The sequence below is a fragment of the Symphalangus syndactylus genome, chromosome 6 (genome assembly GCF_028878055.3).
Source record: "Symphalangus syndactylus isolate Jambi chromosome 6, NHGRI_mSymSyn1-v2.1_pri, whole genome shotgun sequence".
NCBI classification, from domain to species: domain Eukaryota; kingdom Metazoa; phylum Chordata; class Mammalia; order Primates; family Hylobatidae; genus Symphalangus; species Symphalangus syndactylus.
This window is the reverse complement of record NC_072428.2, coordinates 13074583-13094221: the sequence shown is the minus strand read 5'-3', so window position 1 is coordinate 13094221 and position 19639 is coordinate 13074583. Positions and strand designations below refer to the sequence as shown.

At 36.0% G+C, this 19639-nt stretch overlaps 1 protein-coding gene across 3 annotated transcripts in view; it reads left to right on the top strand.

Annotated features, from left to right (window-relative positions):
* HSD17B12 (hydroxysteroid 17-beta dehydrogenase 12) overlaps positions 1-19639 on the top strand; it is a 163842-nt gene that overhangs the window by 61595 nt on the left and 82608 nt on the right. For all 3 annotated transcript variants that reach the window (XM_055281861.2, XM_063641851.1, XM_063641852.1), the window contains exons 2-3: positions 5333-5379; positions 8458-8533. In XM_055281861.2, coding sequence (XP_055137836.1) covers positions 5333-5379; positions 8458-8533 — 123 coding nt within the window. The remainder of the gene's footprint in view (positions 1-5332; positions 5380-8457; positions 8534-19639) is intronic.

Genomic DNA, 19639 nt, shown 5'->3' with positions numbered 1-19639 from the left:
TGGTTTAGCCTACTGTTCTTACCTAGGTTATATGGTATGGCCTAAAGCTCCTAGGCTACAAACCTATATATAACAGCATGTTACTATAGTAAATACTATAGGCAGTTGTAACACGGTGGTATTTGTGTATCTAAATATATCCAAACGTAGAAAAAGTACAGTAAAAATATGGTACAAAGATTAAAAAGGGCCAAGGATGGTGTCTCATGCCTATAATCTCAGCCTTTGGAAGGCCGAGGTGGGAGCATTGCTTGAGGCCATGAGTTCAACATAGCAAGACCTGGTCTCTACAGGAAAAAAAAAAAAAAAAGTTGGTCAGGTATGGTAGCATGTGCCTGTAGCTACACAGAGGGCTAAGGCAAGAGGATCACTTGAGCCCAAGAGTGAGAGGCTGTAGTGAGCTATGATCACACCATTGCACTCCAGCCTGGGTGGCAGAGCAAGGCCCTGACTCTTAAACAAAAGATTAAAAATGGCACATCTGTCTAGGATGCTTACTGTGAATGGAACTTGCAGGACTGGAGTTTCTCTGGGTAAGTGAGTGAGTGAGTGGTGAGTGAATGTGAAGGCCTAGGATATTACTGTAGACTTTATAAACACTGAATGCTTGGGCTATACTGAATTTATTTTAAAATTTTTTCTTTAATAATTAGCTTACTGTAACCCTTTTACTTTATAAACTTATCTTGCTTATCTTTTGGACTTTTGTAATAACACTTGGCTTAAAAAAGAAACATTGTATACTGTACAAAAATATCTTCTTTATATCCTTATTCCATTTTTAATTTTTGAAATTTTATTTTTTACTTTTTAAGCTTTTTTTGTTAAAAACAAAGATATAAAACATACACACTGGCCTGGGCCTACATCAGGTCAGGATCCTCAATATCAGTGTCTTTTACCTCCACATCTTGTCCCATTGGAAGGTCTTCAGACACAATCACACACATAGAGCTGCCATCTCCTATGATAACAGTGCCTTCTTCTGGAGTATCTCCTGAAGGACCTGCCTGAGGGTGTTTTACAGTTAACTTTTTTTCTATAAAGCAGAAGGAGTATACTCTAATGTGAAAAAGTATAGTATTATAGTAAATACATAACCCAGTAGCATAGTTGTTTATTATCATTATCAAGCGTTATATATTATATATAATTGTATGTGTTCTACTTTTCTATTACTGGCATAGTTGCAGGTTTGTTACACCAGCATGACCACAAACACGTGATTAATGCATTACGTTATGACGTTATGACAGCTACAGTGTCACTAGGTGATAGGAATTTTTCAGCTCCATTGTAATCTTAGGGGGCCAGAGCTGTATATGTGGTCCTTTGCTGACCGAAACATTGTTATGGAGGTACTGACTGTATGTGGTTTGCTTGCTCCACAGTTGTAGGCTTAATGCAGAATAATCTAGTTACCAACAAGATTTGTAAGTAGGTCAGTGGCTAATGGGTGTTAGTGTAGGAAAGTGTAAGATACAGTACTTGTAAATAAAGACTTTTGAGAAACCAGGTTGTCAGGAAAACAGTCCAAGTCTTGCGTGTTTTGCAATTTTTTAGACCAAGTAAGTGCCGATCATCATTCAAACACTCAGCAAATGTCTACTGAACACCTACCTTGTGCACGTTGCCTAGCAAGAAGCCTAGAATCTTACAGAGACATGTAGATGTAAGGAAATACAATTCAAAATAGAGTGGTAAAGTGCCATCAACATAAAGATGTATCAAGTGTTGTGGGAGTTTAGAAAGAGGAAGTTTTCTTCCACGTAAAGTGATCTGGAACAGTGAAGTTGGTGGATCTTCAATAAGGCTTTGATGAAAGTGGGTAGGAGGTGAGGTTCTGTGTTGGGAAAAGGGCTTGTGGGACACCTGCATAAACTGGCCATAAAAATATGGGACAATAAGTTGTGGAAAGCCACAAGAGGCCTCTGAGGAGGAAAGCCTCCTAATCGCCATCATGTTCCCATACTCAGAGCAAGACCTGCTCTCTTATCTGTAAACACTGTGTTCAAGGAGAAAGACACTCCTTTGAAGCACTGGAATGTGGACAGATATGCAGGCTCCTAGTTAAGCCCGCTCCCACCAGCTACTCTCTGATAAGTTAAAGATATGCTGTTTGAGCACAAAGGAGATTCACTTAAACCGCCACTGCTATAGATTATGTGTATGACGCACTGCCTCCCTTTCACCGTTTCGCCCTGAACGTCTGCTTCTTAGAGCTAAGTGATTGTACTCAATAAACAGTGTGGAGACCAGAGCTCTGAGCCTTTTGCAGCCTCCATTTTGCAACTGGCCCTCTGGCCTCCACTCTTTATGCACTCTTAACCTGTCTCTTCTCATTCCTTCATCACCACCAGACTTTGGGTACTCTATGGGTGGTGTTGAGGCTGGTCCCCAACAGTTCTGGGATCTTGGAGAGGGAGAAAAGTTTATCACAGAGAAAAGGAAGAGGAGAAAATTGGAAACAATTAGAATATGTTTATCCATCACTTATGAAACATTATTGAATCAATAACAAGAATACAATATAAAATTTGGATTCCTGTGCCTCTAAAAACAGTCAGGAGATGAAAAGTTACAGAAAATTATGTTCATTGCTACACTATTCGCAATCATGGAATCAGTCCAGGTGCCCATCAATGGTAGATTGGATAAAGGAAATGTGGTACATATACACCATGGAATACTACACAGCCATAAAAAAGAATAAAATCATGTCCTTTGCAGCAACATAGATGAAACTAGAGGCCATAATCTTAAGCAAGTTAACACAGGAACAGAAGACCAAATACTGCATGTTCTTACTTCTAAGTGGGAAGTAAACATTGAGCACATGTGGAAATAAATATGGGAACAGTAGACACTGTGGTCTACTAGAGGGTGGAGGGAAAGGGGGTGAGTTGAAAAACTACCTATTGGGTACTATCCTCACTACCTGTGTGGTAGGATATATACCCAAAACCTCAGCATCAAGCAATATTCCCATGTAACAAACCTGCACATGTACCCTCTATATCTAAAATAAAAGTTGAAATTAAAAAAAAAAAAAAAAACGAAAGTTACGAATTGATCATGAGGTTGGAGGAGATTTCCTAAGATGCTCAGTTTTCTGTAGTTAGGTTCTCCCACAAACATTTAAATCTGTTACTAATGTTTCCTATAAACAGGACAATAATGACAAAAACACATGGGTTACCTTTGGAAGAGCCAGAGTACCAATTTATTTTGAAAACTGATCAATAAAGGCCAAAAAAATTCAAACGCTTATCTTACGTTCTTATGCAATCTATATATCATGGTAACTAACTAATGAGGAATAATTTGTCTCTGGAAATATTCCAGCTAATAGATGAAGATGAATGATTGAACTCTAATACCACCATTTTGCAACCCCTAATGAAATAATGGATCTTGGTGGTGACCAGCCAGTGACTGCTAATATAACAAAACAAAAGATAACCAGACATATGCTTCCTGATGTAAAAATGCATTATCCCTTATGAAGTACTCCTACTAAAAAAATCAAACCTGAATTTGATCAATGTCTGTATCTAACCACCATGGGACAGAGGAACATGTTAAATGATATCAAGGACAGGCTGAGAAAGCACAAACCTATGACCTAATATCTTAAACCAATAAATTGAGAGGGTGAAGGGAAGAAAGGAGAGAGGGGTTATAGACATGGTTCATTGACATATTAACAAATTTTATTATGGAACTTTTTGAATCCTGATTGGAACAATTGTTAAAAGTTTTTTGAAACATTTGGCAGAATTTATAGTGATTACATATTGGATGTCAAGGAATTGTTATTTATAATTTTAGGAATGAGATAATGGTACTGTGGCTATTTTTAATAGCAGAAACATACTGTAATAGTTATGAATGAAGTGACATAATGTTTTTACTTCAAAATAATCCAGTGTGAGAGGAAGCAGGAGGGGATATTAGATGAAGCAAGGTTAAGCTCAAGTTGTTGATTGGTGAAGCTGGGCTATGGGTACCTAGGGATTTGTTATACTGTTCTCTGGATATTTCAACTTTTTTTTTCTTTTTTTTTTTAAATTCTGGAAAGGTATCAGCTAAGCAAGAACATGATGAAAGTCTGTAAGATTATGAGAGATACAGTTAGGGGGACTATGAATGTGTTTACCATATTTCTGAACAGTAAAATTAGGGACCATCTTGTATAATTTGAAAGAAGTGGACAAATACAAGAAAATCCTACTTTACACCATAACTTGTTTTTTAAAGTCTGTAAATGTTTTGGAAAAACTCGTATTTAGAGAATTTGGGGAGGCATCCCTTTTTGAAGCAGACATCTGTGCTTTGAACTTGTAACATCATTCTAGTATTCCAGAGATAAGATACCATGGTATAGCCTGCCCTATATAATTTTCAATGTTTCTGCTACATAAAGTTTTTGAGGTTGTAAGGTAAATATGGCTTCTCACAGAATAATTAAATCATTTTCTATTTACTTTTACTACCCTTTGTTTTAAAAAGTAGCTTATGAAGATATATACAGTAAGTATGTACTTAATTGTACAGCTCAGTGAATCTACACACACACAGTAGTAACTGCCACCCTGAAAAGATACAGAATATTTCCTGTATCCTGGAAGATTCCTGTATTGCCCTTCCCCGTTATCTACTCCACTCTCCAGAGATAACCAGTATTCTGACTTCTGTCACCATAGATTAGTTTTACCTTTTCTTAAACTTAACATTTTTATGTCAGGCTTTTGTAATGTCTTAGAGATTCATTCATGTTTTGCATATATCAGTAGTTCTTTTTTTATTTTCTTTTTTATTGCTGTTTAGTATTGCTTCTTTTGTTTTCTTTTTTATTGCTGTTTAGTATTCCATTGCTTGTCTATATCTCAATTTACTTATTCTTCTGTTGATTAATATTTAGTTGTATTTACCTACTATGCATCAACTAAGCTACCGTGAACATTCTTTGGGGTAGACATTAATGCATTTCTGTCTCTTGAGAATTGGTGGGTTAAGGTAGGCATATTTTTAGTTCTGAACATATTGGCAAGTAGTATTTTCCAAAATAATTGTACCAATTTACAGTGCCGCCAGCAATGTGAGAGAGTCTAGTTGCTCCGCATTCTTTTTAACACTTGGTTTTGAAGTCTTTTTAAAATTTTAGCTATTGCAGTGTGTATTCAGCCTTAGATTTGAACCACTGGTATTGTTCTGTCTTTTACATCAAAGTATCACACTGGTCCTCTTGTATGTAATTGGTGGGTCCTAACTATGACCAATTCCTCATTGTAATTCTTAGACTAAACTATTGCTTTTTTCCCTTTCCCAGTTGTCACAGGTAGTACTGATGGAATTGGAAAATCATATGCAGAAGAGGTAGGTGATTTTCAAGATCTTTCCTTTTAATATAAAAAATAAGAATAAATATGGGATGATTTCTTATAGTAGTTTTGATTTTTGAAGTAAAAAACACAAATATAATGTTGCATGGTACAATAGATGCTTTTTGTTTCTACCTGGTTGGAAATACCATATTTGCTTAAACAGACACAATTTTTTGAAACAAATTTCATGTAAAATAAGTATAAAACTTTCTGGTTATACTGGATAGTTGGAACTGGGAACAATTTAGTGTAATTTTATTTTATATCATGTAAGTGTGTACAGTTTTCAGATTTGAAAGTCAATTATTTTGAACTAGTTTCCAAAAATGAAAATATTATAGGTGGTTACATTTCTAGGCTAGTCCATGACATCATTTTCACACGAAGGACTGTGATTAACAGAAAGGTATTGATAGACACAGGCAAAGGGTTCAGATTCTCTGCAATGAAATTAAAGAACAGGAGAGCATCATAGTTGGAAGACCGCCGGACAAAGCAGGAGCCGGGGCAGTATTCTTTAGGCAAGTTTCCCTGCCTTCTGGTCCCTGAGAAGGCACCTACAGCCTATGATGAAGTGATCTGGAACAGTGGGGTGATTCTGATAAAGATCCCAGCAGATTCACTGGATCTTCCATTTATCATTCTCAAAAGGTCTTTTTGTTAATTTTAATTTTTCCAGCTTTTTATTTGGAAGAATATCAAAACTACAGAAAAGTTGCAAGAATATAACAAACACCTGTATACTCTTCACCTGGATTCACTAATTGTTAATATTTGGCACATTTAATTTACTTTATTATTATTATTAATTATTTCGCTGGACCATTTGTAAGTTAGTTATAGACATAACAGTTCACCCCTAAATATTTTAGGATGAATCTTCTAAGAACAAAAATATTCACCCTTACGACCCCAATACATTGGTCACAATAGGAAGTTTAACGTGACACAATACTGTTGCATAACACACAGCCCTTATGCAGGTTTCTGGTTGCCCCAACACATCCTTTTAAGCTCTTTTTTTTATTGTTCTTGTTCCAAGATCCAGGTAAGGATTACGCATTGCATTTGGTGTCACGTCTCTTAGTCTCCATTAATCTAAAAGTGTAAGTTAGCCTTATTTTTCTAAGAATGCCATTTTTGAAAACTCCAGTTTAGTTGTTTTGCAGACAAACTTGGATTTGTCTCATTGTTTTCTCATTAGATTCAGGAAAATCATTTTTTCATCGGGAAGGCTACACAGGTTTATCCTTCTGAGTTCACTTATTAGGAGGCACAAGAAGCCTCATTTGTCCCATTATTGATTATAAATGTAATTAATAAGGAATAGGTGGAATGACACTTTGAGGCTGTATAAATATATTATTTCCCAAGAATCTTTTATCCAGTGGTGTTAGGATTCATTGATAGTTTTTGCCTAGATTGGTTATTACCATGGTGGTTAAAAAATGGTGATTTTTGGCCAGGTGCAGTGGCTCACACCTTTAATCCCAGCACTTTGGGAGGCCGAGGTGGGTGGATCACCTGAGGTCAGGAGTTCAAGACCAGCCTGGCCAACATGGTGAAACCCTATCTCTACTAAAAATACAAAAATTAGCTGGACGTGGTGGTGGGTGCTTGTAATCCCAGCTACTCAGGAGGCTGAGGCAGGAGAATCGCTTGAACCCAGGAGGGTGGAGGTTGCAGTGAGCCGAGATCACACCGTAGCACTCCAGCCTGGGTGACAGAGCGAGACCCCGTCTCAAAAAAAAAAAAAGTGATTTGTTTCTAATGCTATATCTCCTACATTTATTAAGATGGTGTTTTTCTAGAAAACTTTTCCTTATCCCTCTTGCCCTATTAATTTTTTCAAAGAAAGTATCAGTATGGGCTAATGGTTTTTTTAGTGGTATTATAGCAGATTAATTTTGCAAATCATCACCAACCTTTTTATTTTTATAAAAAATGTTCTTCCATAGCTTCATTTGCAATATCACTCACTACTTAATAAACCTGACTTTAGGATTTAAGACTTGAATATTAGTTTGCTAAATCACTTTTAGTTCCTAGCACCTAATTTATTGCTCATTTACAGTCTGTCTAGAATATTTCACTAAATAGTTTTGTGCAGATTAGTGCTTTTTTTCCTCTACTACTATATTTATGTGTCCTGGGATAGTAAGCACATTTGTGTAAATCTTTTTCATTATGTACAACACTTACACATGCTGGGTATGTACATAGAAGGTGTTCCTCAGGAAATTCTTTATTAGTTTATTCAATTAACTTCTTTAGTTTGCCATGGTCCATAAAGTATAATGCTCAACTTAAAATTTAAAAAATAATTATGTTTTTAGGAATTTTTAACATTTTAATAGTAGTTTCCTTTGCCAGTCCTCTGATGTTTGTTTTACATATCCATTCTGCAGCAAAAACTTTTTTTTTTTTTTTTTTTGAGATGGAGTCTCGCTGTGTTGCCCAGGCTAGAGTGTAGTGGTGGGTGCAATCACGGCTCACTGCAGTCTAGACTTCCAGGGCTCAGGTGATCCTCCCACCTCAGCCTCCTGAGTAGCTGGAACTACAGGCATGTGCCACCACACCCAGATAATTAAAAAAAAAAATTTTTTTTTAAATTTTTTATAGAGATGGGATTTTACTATGTTGCCCAGGATGGTTTTGGACTCCTGGGCTTAAGCAGTTCTCCTGCTTCAGCCTCCTGAAATGCTAGGATTACAGGCATGAACCACTGTGCTTGGCACAAAAACTTTTTTAAAGCTAATTTTTAAATTATAGAAGTAGTAGACACTTAACGGTTTAAAAAACCCAAATAGTATAGATGATATAAAATGAAAAAGTAAAAGTCTCCCTCCTTCTAAAACGCTTTCACATTTAAGTACTAGCTTGACTTAGAAAGATAACTTTTTGGAGAATTTTTTTGGTAAAATCTCTATTTTGGATTGTGTCTTCATTACCCTTGGGTTTATATTTTGAACTATCATCTGGACAGATTTTCTTAAAATGGGGATTATAGCTCATTAATGTTTTTCAGTGACATGCACAGGTGTGATTCAAATCTCCTTTACTGTTTCAGTTAGCAAAGCGTGGAATGAAGGTTGTCCTTATCAGCAGATCACAGGATAAACTTGACCAGCTTTCCAGTGAAATAAGTAAGTTCTCACATCAAATAAAAGGAATACATAGCTAATTAATGTTTTCAAGCAGTTATCCAGTACTGACATAGTTATTTCTAGTTCAGGAAACTTCTTTTTCAAGGAGAGATATCATGAAAGAGCATGAAAAAGCAAAAGATGCTTTAAAAATGTATCATCAATTTTTGGCTGGGCACAGTGGCTCATGCCTGTAATCCCAGCACTTTGGGAGGCTGAGGCGGGTGGATTACCTGAGGTCAGGAGTTTGAACTGGCCTGACCAACATGGTGAAACCCCATCTCTACTAAAAATTTTAAAAAAATTAGCCGGGTGTGGTGGTGGGCACCTGTAATCCCAGCTACTCGGGAGGCTGAGGCAGGAGAATCTCTTGAACCTGGGTGGTGGAAGTTGCAGTGAGCCAAGATAGTGCCACTGCACTCCAGCCTGGGTGACAGAGCGAGACTCCATCTCAGAAAACAAACAAATCAAAAAAAGTTTTTTAAAAATTGTTTTAGGGTGATTGTAATTTGCTTAAAATGTCTTTTACTAATTTATTTTGGTCTTGTCAGTAGTCAACTTATCTGATTATTTTATCGTATTCTGCTGAAACGTCTAAATTTGTTTGCTGTGACTTCATTTCAGTATTCCTGAATGCTTTTTACTCTTTTTATCTCAGTGTTCCTAAATGTATAACACATATGTTTTAGGAAAAATAGAAAAGATAGCAATACCCATGTGACAGGGAAAATCTTTTGAACTTTCTTCTTAGGCAATTATGCTTAAGAACTGAATTACAATATGGCAAAGACTCTTAACTAACTTCTACTTAATCAACCAGATGGATAAACCAATGCTGTTCATTTGTTTGGTAAAACATACTAACTGATGTCCCCAGTTTGCTGACCATTTGTGGCCAGGAAGCTTCTTTGTGTAATGCTTATATACTTTTATCCTCACAAATCAAATTGTTTACTTATTAAGAGTCAATTGTGTTTGTTTCCAAACTTATGTTGGGTATATTTTTTATTAAATATTCTGTAAAATGATGAACTTTAGTGTAAAAGCCAGAGTTAGTTCTATAAAAACTAAGTTGAATGCTCTAAAAAAAAGAGTAAAATTACTTCTTTGAAAAATTGGCCGTCAAATTAGTGTTGAACAAAGACAAATGTAAAATATTGGAAGAACTTATAAAAAAGAAATCTGCTCTCCTGATTGTTTCTTATGTGTTGAAGTGTGTGCTGTACTTTACTAGAACTGAAATTGTAATCATAAATGATAGAATATGGGTGTGATGCATGCAAGAAAGACTAGAATTCAAGTCCGCGATCCAATCTCAAAGACAAGGTCTTGGCCCTACACAGAGGTTTGGTGAATGAATTACATTTATACGTGGTTTAAGTGAAAATAAAATGATTACCATGTGTATTTATCTCCATGAGCCCTTGTTTTAACTAACTTCTCAGCTAACAGATTGTCCAAATTCTTTCAATGAGAATTGATGACAGAGGATTTCTTCTATATTTTGTTACTAACATTACCACCTACTGCTAACATTTATATAGTGCTTTATTATTTATTCATTCTCTCACATGTATTGTCTCCTTTGATTCTCTAACATACTTATGAGGTATATTTTGTTACTATTTCTTTCCAGACCATAGCGGGCCCTATTGGACAGATAGCTTCACTTCATCTTTAGATAAAAAACAGAGTGTATTAGTCTGTTTTTCATGCTGCTGATAAAGACATACCTGAGACTGGGTAATTTGTAAAGAAAAACAGGTTTAATAGATACACATGACTGAGGAGGCCTCACAATCATGGCGGAAGGTGAAAGGCACGTCTTACGTGGTGGCGGGCAAGAGAGAGAATGAGAACCAAGCAAAAGGGGTTTCCCCTATAATCATCAGATCTCATGAGACTTATTCACTACCGTGAGAACAATATGGGGGGAACTGCCCCCATGGTTCAATTATCTCTTAACAGATCCCTCCCATAACATGTGGGAATTATGGGAGACACAATTAAAGATGAGGTTTGGATGGGGACACACCAAACCATTCACAGCGCCTTATTGGAGATTCCCAATATTAAATATGTTAACATCTTTTCTTTTTTTAAATTATTTTAACCTTGCTGAGAGTACAGATCTTTACAAAGCTGAGCATGTGGTATATAGATATACAATATATCTTTGGCATTTGAAGCTTTTAACATTCAAGATTTCAGCTATGTAAATGCAACGCCAAAGGGCCAAGATATACAGTATTTTACAGTTTTGCTGAGGTCTGAATCTGAATTAAGCCATGACACTCATGAGCCTGAGGTAGTTACTGAGATAGTAGGTGAATTTAACATACTGCCTGGATCTTAGCACTGTTTCATTCTCGGCTTCTTGTAGTCTTGTATATAATAACTCTTAAAGTGATTTAAAAAATTTTGTGTTTGCGGGTGTGTCTAGAAATTGCCTCTCGATGAATGCATCTACTAGTTGCTAGAAATAAAGGTTCACAGGCAGAAAGTAGATGCTTTTGACTAAATGGAATGTTGCGTTTTGAAATGCTGTGATATGAATGAATCTACCATCTACTCGATACAGAAACAAGAAAAGTTACCTCAACACTTTCAGCGAGTACTGCAGCCTGTACAAAAATTGCTCAGTGACTCAGAAGATATGCTTTAATGATATTTGAGAATTTGGTTAACTCATGATATGAGGTGGCACGTGACTGTTGGCAGAAATGTGATTCTGGAGAAAGACAGGATTCTGCTCAAACATTTTCACGAAGGAACAGATGGTAAAGACACTGAATTGACCTTTATTAAAAGGCATGGGTTTTTATCCTTGTTAAAATTTTTGAAAAATGTTTTTCTGGGCATAATATGAATTTAATAGGAGAGGTGATATCAGCAGACTATGTCTTCTGTTCTAAGCTGAAAAAATACACAGAGGAGATTTATAAGTTAAGACAGATTTTTAACTGTGATGTAAATCACCTCTTTGGGAGGATAATGTTTGCATGAACATATTTATTCCAGGAGAAAGAAGGACCAATATTTAATATTGTCAAAGACAGACTAACTCTGCATTTCTTTGGTTATACCTTTAACACATCTTTATTGAATGCCTGTGTACCAGGTACTGTGCTAGGCAGTGAAGATACCATGGTGAACAAGGTGGCATGCAGTCCCTGTTCTCAAAGAACCTAAGTGCAGGAGACGGTAAAAACAAATAGGTAAAAAACAAACAAACCAAACCGAAAAATCACACACAAAAAACAGACAAATAATTGCAGCCTATATTGAATGCCACAAAGGAAACAAAGGGCTAGAGAGATAACAACAGAGAAGTTCTTACTTTGTTGCAACATGGTGAGTTTTGTGATTGGCAAGGTGATAAAAGGGCCAGAATAATGGCCTCTTGCCCATATAGCAGCACTCCAGTAATGAAACCGGAGCCTCACTGAAAGACCTATCCTCTGGGCCCATTTGGGGGCATAATGGGATTGTGTATGTGCAAGTTGCATAGGATACATGCACTAATGTTTCTATTTTCTTAAGCCTTGTTATGCAAGGGAATTTATGGCCTCCCAGTCTCATTAAACTGTAGCCTATTATGGAGTGCAAGTTCCAAGTTTCAGTCAGCCAACCAAGTCAACCAACTATATGAGCTAAACATTAAATCCTAAATCTCTGGTAAGTGAATCATAAAAATATTTGGCCCAATCTGGTATTATATTGTTTTCTGTTGTGAGCGTCAGTGAAGGATATTTGAGTTAGGTCTTGAGGAGAAGAGGAATTTTTTTGCTAGGAAACTGCCCTTACTGTTATGATGGGGTTATTAGAGGATCTTCAAGCCAGAGAACACCAATCTTGGCAGACACAGGCAGAACAGACTAGTACTATTTCCATTGGAAAGGGAGGTTCAGAGTAGCTTGGGAGTCCAAGATTCTCAGTTTCAGTTGAGTCTGACCAAATATCCCCATCCCAAATCTCAGGGTCACACTTTTTCTCATTCAGTGCTTTCAAATGAGACTAGGTATCTGTGGAATTCAACTTAAGTTGTAATTCTGCAGCTGGCACATTTAAATCTGATGTTAGCAAGGTGAACTCCACGGCTATAAAACTTTTTACTGGGGCTACCATGGAAGTTCTCTGGTTCTCTCATGGTAAATGTGAGCTGACAGTTTAGTGATCTGAACTTGCCGTTTTTATTCTATAAGTGCTCCAGTATATTCAGAAGAAGCCACATCTTAGCACAGTCTTTATACTCATCATTTCTGCCAAACTCAAATGTAGCCACCATTTGGTCCCTCAAGGCACTTCTCCAATGGGTACTTCATTACAATTAACAGCCAGGGTTAATTTGATGAACTGTCATACCACTTATTGCATAATGGATTGCTAGTGTCCCATTTCCCATTGGGAAGGCGCTTAACACTATGTCTAAGCCCAAGGACACAATCAAACCAGTGCAAAAGTCCTTTGAGGTTTGTCTTGTGATCCTGAAACTAATTCCTGTATCAGGCAGAGCCCAGTCAGGAAACAGAAGTCACACAATTTAGTTTAACTAGGATAACTTGTCTCTTCTAGTCCAACATTTAAACTCACTCCAGTGGGTTAAACTCATCGTTCTTACTTCCCTGTGTGACTGAAAGACAAAAACAGGAAACGGGGGATTGATGAGGAAATTACTTGACAAGTGAAAAAAATCAAGGACTTTTTTTTGGCTGCTCTCACCTTCAAAATCTGTCATCATATAAACTTGGGCACTTTATATCAAGAAGTAATTCCTTATGAATGTGGAGGGTAGCCTCCTCATCAGTGTCAATGTTTTTAAGAAAAATTTTGAATGGATTATATGTAGTTAGTAGGACACTAAATGTTTCACCAACAATGGATAAGTGCTTTGTCAGGATTGACTGCTTTGATGAAATTATAGCTTTTTGTAAGGATACCTGTCACCCTTTAAATTAAGACAAGCTGAAAGCCATCACACATGTAATAAGCTTATTTTATTATCATTCTTAGCCAGGATTATTCATATATTAAATATTTTTGCCAATTTTGATTTATCAAAGAAAAAACTAGAAATTTTTTAACACTGAGCTGAGTTTTTATTTGCAATAAAGCATAATAAAAAGGAGACTAGCTTTCAGAACAACCTGTTGGTTCACAGATTGTAGAGATGGTGATATTTATAATTCATATTATTATTTTACAGTCCTTTCTTCCTTCTTTTTTCGTTTCTTTTCTTTTTTTCTTTTTTGAGACAGAGTCTTACTTTGTCACGCAGGCTGGAGTACAGTGGCCCAAATACGGCTCACTGTGGCCTCAACCTCCCAGGCTCGAGCAATCCTCCCACGTAGCTGGGACTACAGGCTTGTACCACCACACTTGGCTGTTTTTTTTTTTTTTTTTTTAATTGAGACAAGGTCTCACTCTGTCATTCAGCCTGGAGTTCAATGGCGCGATCTCGGCTCACTGCAACCTCCACCTCCCAGGTTCAAGCAATTCTCGTGCCTCAGCCTCCTGAGTAACTGGGAATAAGAGGCATGTGCCACCACGCCTGGCTAATTTTTCTATTTTTAGTAGAGATGGGGGTTTCACCATATTGGCTAGGCTGGTCTTGAACTCCTGGCTTCATGTGATCCACCCACCTCGGCCTGCCAAAGTGTTGGGATTACAGGCCTGAGTCACTGCTCCCAGCCTAATTTTTTTGTTTGTTTTTTCTTGTATTTTTCGCAGAAACAGGGTTTCGCCATGTTACCCAGGCTGGTCTCCAGCTCCTCAGCTCAAGCGATCCTCCCACCTTGGCCCCCCAAAGTGCTGGGCTTATACATGTAAGCCACTGCGCCCGGCCCACAGTCAGTATTTCTGATTGGATGCAGTTTAATAAACTTTGATTTTTAAAACTGCATATTTCTTTCTTGGATTTAAAAAAATCAAACCATGAGATTTCTCTTTTTTGTAACTTATCTCAGGGTGTAAAGCTTTTGGATGGTCCTGTAACTCCACGGCTTTATCTCTTGAAATGCAATGCTTTTTTAGAAATGTAAATCTTACTGGTCTATAGTGAATTGAAGAATAGGATAAGGTAAGAAATGTCCATTTTACTTTTTCAGGACTTACTTGGAATCACATTTGTATAGTTAAGATATGAATATGACCAAATAAGTTTGTTCCACAATTTTCTGATGCAGTAATAGTATCATTAATACGATACCTTGTTATATTTAGCTTGTGTCATTTTCATAAGTACAACAGGAGGCATTAGTAAACACCTATAGACCTCTTTGTTTTATGTCTAATAAAACTAAAACCACATGATGTTAGGATTAGAGAGTTAATCTCATATAGCCCCATGAGTCATATTTTTAAAACTGCTTCTTTAATGCTAGAGATATCTTTGTTGCTCATAGAGTTTATGTTACAGGGCCAGGAATAAAACCCATCCATTTTGCCTCTACTGGTTTTGCCCGTAGTACCTGTAACTGTAGAGATATTCTACAATTTTGTCAATGTTCCTGGCCTTCCAGAAAGTGATGTTCTGTACTGCCTGTAAGACAGACTCCACAAGGCAGTGAGCTAGTCGCAGGATAGTTTCCTGAAAGGTCTTTGAAGCATTGTTTCCACATATGAGAATCCTTGTTCCTTACTAGTGGGCTTGTCATGCTTAATTAAATGAAATTTACCATTAAATGAAACATTTCTGGCATGGTCATGGTTACAAAATTGTTTTATCTAATTATATCCTGATAGGGAGAAAGATAGATTCTTACTGAGACAATGCAAATAATTACATTGTCATGTAAAATAAAAGAACTCAATAAAGGCATGTTGTAGAATATTTGGCCATTGCTTTGATTAGTTTTACAGACAAGGCCAATCAATATGTGTTGTATTTTCTATATAATTAACATCTTTAAATTTATCTAATGATTTACCAGTTTATATTCCAGCTACTGTTGCAGCGTAACAAACCACCCCAAACTTATTGTGGTAAAGGAACAACCATTTTAGATGCTCACAAGGTTTTCTGGTCAGGAACTTTGTCAGGACTCAGACAATCCTTTTGCTCCTCATGGCATTATTGAGGTCACTCAGTGATATTTTGCTGACGGATGGTCTGGTCTGGAAGATCTAAGATGGCTTCTCTTACAGGTAGGTCTAGTGACTTGGCAGGCGACGGCCAGAGGCTGGACTTAGCTGGGACTGTTGACTAGAACACCTACATGTAGCCTCTCTAGCATAGCCATCTCAGGGTAACTGGACTTCTCACATGGTAACGATATTCCCCCAGAGTAAACATTCCAAGAGAACCAAGCAGAGGCTTATGTCTTTGTTGCCTGGTTTCAGAATTCATGTAGCATTATTACTGCCATACTCTGTTGGTCAAAGCAGTCATGAATCTGCCCAGATTTAAGGGGAGAGGAATAGACTCTACCATTTGATAAGGGAGTGGCATGGAAACTTTGGCAAAGTACATATGGGATAGAAGATATTGTTGGAAAATACGATCTGGATTTGGAAAATACAATCTGCCAGTTTATAAGCTATATTAAAGTTTCCCAGGGAATATTTTTCCTGAATTCTGTGGGATCAGTAGGAAAAACAGAATTCCAAGAGCGTTCATTGCAATTTGCCCAAGTATGGCTAACTACCATGAGGGTTAGTGAAAAATTAAGAAGAAAAAAAAAGACGTTTTCTCAAAATATTAAGTTTTTTCTGGTTCTGTTTAGTCTTGCAAAATTAATTTTTGTTCCATTGGTCAGCAGCATGCTTTTGCAAAATGTTTAATTTTGGAATATAGAGTCCTATAAATACTAACTCAATTTCCTGGTACAATTTGTCAGATTGTCTGCTTTTGTGGCAATGTTGGGTTACACTGAGCAGGAAGCCTGACCCATGAGTTGATTCTCTGCAGCATCAGTAATAGCCAAGAGTCCAGATACAGCCCTTACTGAGGCTAATTAGTCTTTTGATGATCTTCCTAAAGACTCTATTTTCTGACATTCAGTTTATGGCCGGGGCCCTTAGACAAGCTTGAAGGAAATGTAGCAACCACCTGTTAATAAGACTGACGGTTAATTTATTATAATAATTACCAGGGTCAGAATGGAATCCCCTAGTGGGATATAATATGGAACTAATTAATATGATTTAGTCAGTGATTATCCTGAGGGTATGAGCCTTATCATGGACATTAAAGGAATTGATACCTCCAGAGACTTTGATAATGTGTGTTTTTAAATTGCCAACTATTAAGAGTATTTTATACTTGTTGATAACATAATCTTAGCAATCAATTTGTTCATAGTTGTGCCAGTCTTTGCATAGAATCATGAATATATTTCTATTCATCCTGAAAAGTAGTACATGCTGAGCCATATTTATTATTAGTTACACCTTGCCTACACATAATTGATCAGGGTGTTGAGCTTCTCTTATTGATTTAATAGTTCTTCCCATATCGTGGGCTTGATAAGTAAAGCAGGTCTTATAAGAGAGCTGAACTAATTAAAAATGTGGAGAATATGCTATGTATCTAGTTACACCTAATGTCCTCCTTGCTCAATAGTGCTACATAGTGGTTAATCAAGAAGCACTGAAGATAGTTTGGGTGTAAAGTATATCTTAACAATTTAACTTTTCTTCATCTGAGGCCCAAATTTGTGAAGAGACTAATCGTTATACTGTAATATAAGCATAAGTCTTAGGTACCCAGGACAAGAAATGATTATAGTTTTAATTTGGCATGACAGCAATTAAAGCATAGCTACAAGAAATAATAGTTATTAGCAAATCTAGCGTATATAGAAACAAGAAACTTTTGTTTGAAAATCATTCAACAACATGACAGAAGTCAACACAAAAGCTCAAAAAGTTAACAGGCTCTTAGGAAGTGAGAGTATACTAAGGAGATAAGGAACCTTTGCTAGCCAGGCTGGATACTGAGGCACACAGTAATTTTGATAGCTTTATCATTAAGAGAAGACTCTATTCTCAAAGATCAATTTTCTTCTCAACAACTGGTTCCAGACAGTTTAATTCATAAGCTTTCTTTGTTGATTTCAATATTTTTTATACCCTTATATATACAAATATATATATATATTTAGATGACAAGTTAATACTTTCAACTAGCTTAAAATATGTTAACTTTACATTCTGTGATTATTCTTCAAGTTGTTGTATATACCACACTGAGTTCTCCATCCTAACTGGAGTTTTCTATATGAATTTTTATCTTTAGAAATTGTCCAGGGTAACCAAAGATTCTCTTTATTGCACTCGCTGTGATATCTGTATAGTATTTCAAGGTCAGTTAAGAATTATAGATATTATATTTAAGTTGACATTGCAGAGCAACATGATCATTGTTGATACCACGTTTATCCAAGAGGTGACATTTGAACGTTTTCCACAGACGGTGTGAAGAGTTACTTAGTTTAAATGATTTGGGGAATGTCTGAAGTTCACAAGTGTCAAGCCTTGGCATTATATTTCATACTGTGATAATATCAGAAGATATATAGCTATTTTTAAAATTAAAGTTATCAAACCAGTTTTAATTTGGTTAGGGATTTACATTAATTAGGAGTGTAATGTGAAACTTGGATTCTTATATAACTCTGCATTTATTTACCAATATTAGAAATATTTCAAAAGTTTATGTTAGTACATTTTAAAATAATGACTGTTAGCCAAAGATCTGAATTTTAAAAACTATCACTGTTTGAGCTGACCATTTCTGTGGGGAATGATTTTTCTGAGATTGCCAGCACATTTAAAGCCTCAGAAGTTTTGTCCTTGTCTAATAATTTTTGAGTTTTTTTCTTCTTAGATTTAAATAAGCACTTACTAATCTCTATAAGCTATCCAGAACAGGGGCTTTTCCAAATTTAAAAGAGAGAATTGATGGGCAGTATTGTTCATGTCTTCTGTATCCTTATTTAGGTTTCCTTTCCACTTTCTCCACCAGTTATTTTGAGAGAGGAAATGAAATCACCAACTATAATTATGGATTTGTCCTTTACAATTTTTCTATTTATGTTATTAGGTGTATTAACATTTAGAGTTGTACATCCTCTTGATGAATTTACTCTTTATCATTATGGAATGACCCTCTTTATTCTTGGTAATAATCTTTGCTCTGAAATCTACTTTGACTGAAATTTACTTTGTCTAGCTTTGTTTTGATTAGTGTTAGCATGGTATTTCTTTTTCCTTTAATCTATAAGTGCTTTATATTTTAAATGGGTTTCTTATAGACAGCATAGAGTTGATCTTGCTTTTTTATCTAAATTGATGGTTTCTGCCTTTTAATTGGGGTGCCCAGACCATCTACATTCAGTGTCATTATTGATCGAGCGAAAACCTACCAATTGCTTTTTGTTTTCTATTTATTCTGTCTGTTCTTTGTTCCCTTTTTCATTGTTTCTGCCTGCTTTTGGATTAATTGCATGTTTTTTATAATTCTAATTTTATTTCTATCCTTGGTTTGCTGTTTATCTTTTTTTCTTTCTTTTAAAAGTCTTATATTTACATACATATTAACATTTCTGATGCTTTTCATTCTTTTATGTAAATGATTTCAATCAGGAATCTTTTATTTCCCTTTTCCCCTGTCTGAAGGACTTCCTTTAACATTTCTTGTAGTCTGGTCTGCTGATGATTAATTCTTTTTGTATATCTGAAAAAAAACGCTTTACATTTGAAAGATATTTTCTCTGGGTATAAAATTACAGATAGATGGTTTCTTTTTGTTTTCCAGTACTTAAACTACTTTGCTTCACTGTCTTCTGGCTTGCATTGTTTCTGATAAGAAATCAGCTGTTATTCTTACCTTTTTATCACCATGCATAATGTGAGGTTTTTCTCTTTTCTGGTTACTTCTAAGATTTTTCTGTTTATCACTTAAGTTTTTTTTTTTTTTTTTAATTATTATTTTGCCTCTTGTTGTAGTTTCCCTACTTGGAGTTTGTTAAGCTTAAATTTAAGTGTTCATAGTTTTTGGATAGTTTCTTCATCTCACACTCTTTTTCTGGGACTTTAGTTACGTATGTATTAAGTTGTCTTAACCCACTGATGCTGTCTTTAGTTTTTATTTGAGTTTCTTTT